At 40.9% G+C, this 6,163-nt stretch overlaps 1 protein-coding gene across 2 annotated transcripts in view; it reads right to left on the reverse strand.

The window, feature by feature from the left end:
• Nucleotides 1–4,368, reverse strand: part of LAMTOR5 (late endosomal/lysosomal adaptor, MAPK and MTOR activator 5) — a 16,579-nt gene extending 12,211 nt beyond the window's left edge. For both annotated transcript variants that reach the window (XM_018557254.1, XM_018557255.1), the window contains exons 1-2: nt 4,299–4,368; nt 2,189–2,250 (exon numbers count right to left, since the gene is read on the reverse strand). In XM_018557254.1, coding sequence (XP_018412756.1) covers nt 2,189–2,250; nt 4,299–4,342 — 106 coding nt within the window. In that variant the 5' untranslated portion in view covers nt 4,343–4,368. The remainder of the gene's footprint in view (nt 1–2,188; nt 2,251–4,298) is intronic.
• Between the last annotated feature and the right edge of the window lie 1,795 nt (nt 4,369–6,163).

Genomic DNA, 6,163 nt, shown 5'->3' on the forward strand with positions numbered 1-6,163 from the left:
CTTAACCCATTACAATAGCTGTTACTACTCATGTGCGTCAGGTGAAACTGGTTGTACTATATTTAGGGCTATATTGTAACTGTGTATGTAACTATGTAATGTAACTTTCTTGTGGCTACCCCCCTAGATGAAGTAGAATACTTTAATATGTATTAATGTGTACTCCAAGGTACCCATTTCTGCAGGTAGTTTGGAAATATACTGGACAAACTATATGTGGTAAAGCACCACCATATGTTGCATTTCTGAGCTGTCTTGCAATGATACAATGGAATAATATACTTCCATGTAGATCATCCATTTAAACATTTTTGTTCTACTGCTCCTCTGAAAAGCTTTTATTCAAATCATTTTTAAATGAATAATGTTAGAGTTTTTTTGTGAAATAATATAAAGTAGTAAGTGATGCATACAAGTAGAGATGCACTGAATACTGGTTTTGGTGCCGATACTGGGCATTTTCACGAATACTTGTACTTGTGAATATGCCCCGATACCAGCGGTTTTTTCTTAAAATGGTAAATGTTCTCAGTTTAAACATTTGATATGTTTTCTTTTGTGAATAAAATATGGATTTATGAGATTTGCAAATCATTGCATTCTGTTTTTATGTAGATTATACACAGTATTCAACCTATTTTGGAATTGGGGTTTTATTGCTGGGATTTGTAGTGCTCTATAGCCGCTGTCATCCTGCATTGCCATATAATGTATTGCTGGGATTTGTAGTCCCCTGTAGCTGGTATTATATTAATACCATCAGCTATAGAGGACTACAAATCCCAGCAATGCAGAATAATACTATTATTACTAGGGATGCACCGATACCAAGTACTGTAGTCAGTACAAGTACATGTACAGATACTTTTCGAGCTCCAAGACAAACTAGAAAAAAATTCAGAAGTTAGGAGGCCGCTGTCATGTGTAAGGAGCACACGGAGCTCCTGGGATTTGTACATCTCTGTTTTAAATGTATATAAATTTAATTGTTTTTATAAATAAAAGGGATGCACAGATACCAGTTTTGCGAGTACGAGTACTGGTACTTGCCGAGTACTTACAAGTACGAGTAATGATACATTTTTGTTTAGCGTCATGTGACAGTTTTTCTAAAACAATACAGACTAATGATTTCAGGACAGCGGTGGAACACCAGAGCCAGGTCCCAGCTGCAACCGCTGCAACCCTGGTAGTTCTCATGAAAATGCCAAGTATCGGCACTCGTACTCAAAGTATCTGTGCATCCCTAATTATTACAGAATAAGAGCATTTAGGTACAGGGTGCGACAAAAGCTTTGAAATCATTAATACCTTACATTTATTGGTGCATATTAAAAATCGGTATATACAAGAGGTGCACCGAAATGAAAATGTCAAAACTGAAACCGAAATGAAAAAAAATAAAAAATTATGTCAGGCCGAAACTGAAAATGTTTTTTATTTTAACTTTTTCAATTTTTCTTAAATATTATATTATTTTTTATAAACTTACATTTTTTTTATTTATTCATTTTTATTAAATATTCTTATGTTTTACTTTACTTTTAGGGGCTTCGGGGAAATATTTGGGGTCTAAACATACCTCTATTTCCCCTTTAAAATAGAAAAAGAAATTGAGGACACGGAATGCTCAATCTCTTCTGCAATCGGTTATAAATGAACAGGAATCCTCTATACTGAGTGTTCCTGTTCATTCATAACTTGGACATAGTGTGTTTACTATAACCACAATCATGAATGAACAGGAGGTGATGTAGATCACTTCCCATTCATTCATAATTGAGGCTATAGTAACCGTACTATATCCTCAATTATTTACAAACACTCAGCGATCACCGACTACTTGTACCGCTCTCCATCCTGACACGCTGTCACAGGAGGCTGGGCGGGGCAGTGCGGGAGGGCAGCTCAGCCTCCTGTGACAGCAATAACAGCTGTCTCCACCCACACACCGCTGCTCTCCATCCTGGATTGGCTGTCACCGGAGGCTGGGCGGGGCGGTGCGGTGCAGCAGGAGAGAGCTGTTATTGCTTCTGAGCTGCCATACAAGATCTAGTATTCAATATATTGCTATAGGATTTTGGGAAATACATACAGAATTGCATTTACTCAGTTTGTCAAGACCACAGCTCCACATAGAGCAAAATGTCTACAACATACTTATTTATTATAAGCATAAGAGACTTACACCCCAAGTTCAAACCTTGCGAGTCAGTGCATATGATTCCAACAATGGATGGATTTTTCATCCTGCAATGCAACGGAAAAAAATAACAGAATCTTAACAGTTATTCTTAAAATATAAAGTAAACCACAGACTAAATTTCGAGACCCAATGGGTAGAAAATCATAAGTCTCAATTTAAAGAAGGGGAGAACAAATAAAACCTTCTTTTGGTGGCACTGCCTTCCAAAAATGATCGTAAAGTAAAATTGTATTAAATCGATTTGTTCCTTTTACAAAGCCAATAAAATAAAATGTTTCTCGTAAAAAAAAAAAGTAATAATTTTTATGAATGTGCATTTTCTAATTTAATGTTAAGAAATGTAAAGTAATGTTACAAAAACTAATGAGACAAACAAAATACCTCTTGTATTTCAATAAGTCAAGGCCAAAAATATATACAGCTACTAAAAACGGTCCTTCCAAGAATCTTCCTGGACTGCTACCTGAGAGCTGATTGATTTCTCCATCTACAGGACACACATCAAAAATTTGAAAACCCCTCCCACCCCCCTCGTCCCTCAGTGGCAAAAAAGAAAAACTACCATACAGAAAGTGAAGTAAAATATATATATATTTTTTTTAATTAAAAACACAGTATTAAAATAACATCAAACAAATCAAGTGTCTTACAATTCTTGCAGAAGCATATAAAAAAAAAAGGGAAGAAGGGGATTGTTGGAGCATCTTATGTACCAAATAAATAGAAGAAAGGTATCGTAGAGAGATGACAAATATTTGTCATTGAAACAAGTAAATATCACAACATGGTGCAAAAGTAGGCCACAATGCAAACATGACTTTGGTATTGTCTCGATATCTACAACTGTAGAAACTAGAGATGCACCGATACCAAGTACAGTACTCGGTACAAGTACAGATGTTTTTTGATCTTCGAGCTCCAAGACTAGACTAGAGAAAAATTCAAAAGTTAGGAGGCAGCTGTCATTTGTAAGGAGCATACAGAGCTCCTGGGATTTGTGCATCTCTGTTTTAATGTACGATTTTGTTTCTATAAATATATATTAGGGATGCACCGATACCAGTTTTGCAAGTACAAGTACTGATACTTGCCCAAGTACTTACAAGTGCTGATACATTTTTGTTTAGTGTCATGTGACAGTTTTTCTAAAACAATATCTACTAATGATTTCAGGACAGTGGTGGAGCGCCAGAGATAGGTCTCTGCTGCAACCCCTGTAGTTCTCATGAAAATGCCAAGTATCGGCACTGGTACTGGAAAAGTATTGGTGCATCCCTAGTAGAAACAGTATTTAGAAGTAGATAATTCAGAAACGGATATATTTGCCTTTATAGGACCCGTGATGGAATTATTCGGGTCCTTAATGGGTTAAAACACTGTTTACAATTGTAAATCCGGCTGTGGGCTTTACAATAGAAGAGATTCTGCCGACTCAGCTGCAGCCAGATCGCTTCTACAAGCCGGTAAAGTGCCCGACACCCCCGCTGTGTTTCCTGGGCTCCGCTGCCCCTTTGCAAGCCGGGAACCAGCATGCAGGGTGCCAACAGGAAGCTGGGGAGGAGAGTGGCAAACGTCCGTTCACCGATCTCCTACCCATTCTATGGGACCGGAAGCTATGCAAAATACATCATCACTTCAGGTCCCATAGCGATCATTGCTCGGCTCTTGAAGCCCAGTAACAAGCTACTGAAGTATGATCTGCATTTTAATAGCTTACTTCAAGTGGAAAGGTGATACTAGGGGTCTTTTGGACCCCCAGTATCACCTTAAAGAGGACCTGTTACTGCCAATACGCTATCACATGGGGGTTTCTAACCTCCCCCTATGTGATAGCAATTAAAGTGAAGAAAAAAAAAGTAAAAGAAAAAACAAAACAGGACACATGTAAAAATAATGTTAAAACATTGTTGAAGTCCCCTGCGTGTGTCCACCCTATTATTCATGGCAGGTGTCTTTTCTCAGGCATTAGATATTCATGCTCGTATAAACCACCTTTAATAGATAAAGGAGCAATTTTGCCAGGGAATCTCAACCCCCAACCACAATTTCATACATTACAAAGCCCCCATACAGTATAGCAAAAGCGCCTTACGTATCCTCCAAATGCTGCTCCAGAGCCGCTTCCATGATCAGCATAGCTTCTTCCGTACACCACTCACGTGATCTAGTCAGCTGCCGCTTATGACGTAACTCGCGATAGTTTAGGAAGTTGCAAGAGAGTCCATCCAGATATCTTCCTACTGAGCGGAGAAACAGCGACCTCTAGTGGTGGTACACTGCACGTGTGAGCTTTGTAGTGTCATGTACTTTACATCTGTGGCGAACGGTGTTCTAGAACAGCGGAACAGTACCACAACAATTCCGAACAGCGATTGCTAGAGCTCCCTCTGCTGGCAACAGTGCTAGTTGCTAATAAATGATTTGTTGAATTGTATTGCTACTGTCTGTATTGAGCTCCAGGATCTTTTTTTTAAATTGACCCTTGCGGTTAAATTTACCCTTGCAGTGCACTGCAAGGGTTAACTGCTCATATTTCTCTAGGGGCGAAAAAGAGAGCTGAAATACAGACCCAATCCTCCTTCCTGAGGCAGTGACCTCTTACCTCTCTACCCCTCCGCCCTGGCTGTGCTATGTCCCTTGGCGCCCTTATGTCTAATGGACCTGTATTAGACATGATGATGTCACAGGTGCTTAGACCACCAGAGATTGGGGGAGAAGAGGCTGTGGGGACCCGGTCTAGCAGCCAGTTGGGACCAAGGATGGTGGTGAGTATTTTGCCTTTATTTTCGCCTTGAGAGGAAAACGAGCAGTTAACTTGCAGTGCAAAAACAAGAAATTTAAGAGGTCAGTCTTCATTTCTTAAGTCTGTTCTGGTAGTTAAACCAATAGCCTCAGGTTGCCCACAAGGCATGCGTTACACCTTTTCTGGCTGCCGGAACTAGCATATCTAGTTATAGTTTTGGCTACTGTGGGAATGTAGTTATGGTTCTTATAACTTTTCTGGCAGTTGATTCATAATCCCAGGGCTATTGAGCACCTTTGTCAGTGACTGCAGCAAACCACCCAGTATGCTAACAACCACCCTGGTATTCTGGCACCAGTACCCAGCATGCTTAGCATGTTTTGTGGCTGCCAGAACAAGTTCTCCAAGTCACTCCTCATCTCATGCCTGTACCAACAGCTAAACCGGAATTCTAGGGTTGCTAAGAGCCCATTCCAGTGCCTGGGACATGCCACCTAGTAAACCAAAAACCCATTTTGGCACCTGTAATGGAGAACCCAGCACGTTTAGCACCTGTTCTGGCTGCCAGCATAAGGTACCCAGCTCGCTCCACATCTCATGTCTTTTCCTTCAGCTGAATCAAGGGTCCAGGGAGACAAACCACCCATCCCAGAAGCCACCTAATATTCCAACAATCCATTTCGGCACCTGTTCTGGGTACTGGAAAAAGGTCCTCGGGTCACTCTTCATCTCTTATGTAGGGTTGGGCTCAATGTTCGAGCCGAACGTGAGTTCGACTTGAACTTCGCTATTTCGTGTGTTCGCCGAAGTCATCGTCGTGGACAATGCCGGACGTCGTGATTGACCCTGGATTACATCGATGGATCAATTTTTTTTTTTTTTAAATAAAGGATTTTTGATTAAAGTCTGGTGTTTTTATTTAATCTTTTATTTAACCATTTCGTGAATGGGTAGGGGTACAAGTACCCCTTACTCATTTATTCACAAGGGGGGGGCCACATCAGGGTGCTCCTTCATTTAAGGGGCACCCTGATGTGAAAAAGCCACCTGCCCCCACCCCCACAACCAACGCCCCAGGGCTTGTGGGGAAGAGGCCCTTGTCCCCATCAGCATGGGGACAAGGTGCTTTTCCAGGGGCAACCCTGGAAAAGCACCCTCCCAGTGCCAAGGGCATGTGGCCTGGTATCGCAGGGAGGGCACTCGCTCATTCCCCC

The sequence above is a fragment of the Nanorana parkeri genome, unplaced genomic scaffold (assembly GCF_000935625.1).
Source record: "Nanorana parkeri isolate BGI_ZX_2015 unplaced genomic scaffold, ASM93562v1 scaffold276, whole genome shotgun sequence".
NCBI lineage: Eukaryota > Metazoa > Chordata > Amphibia > Anura > Dicroglossidae > Nanorana > Nanorana parkeri.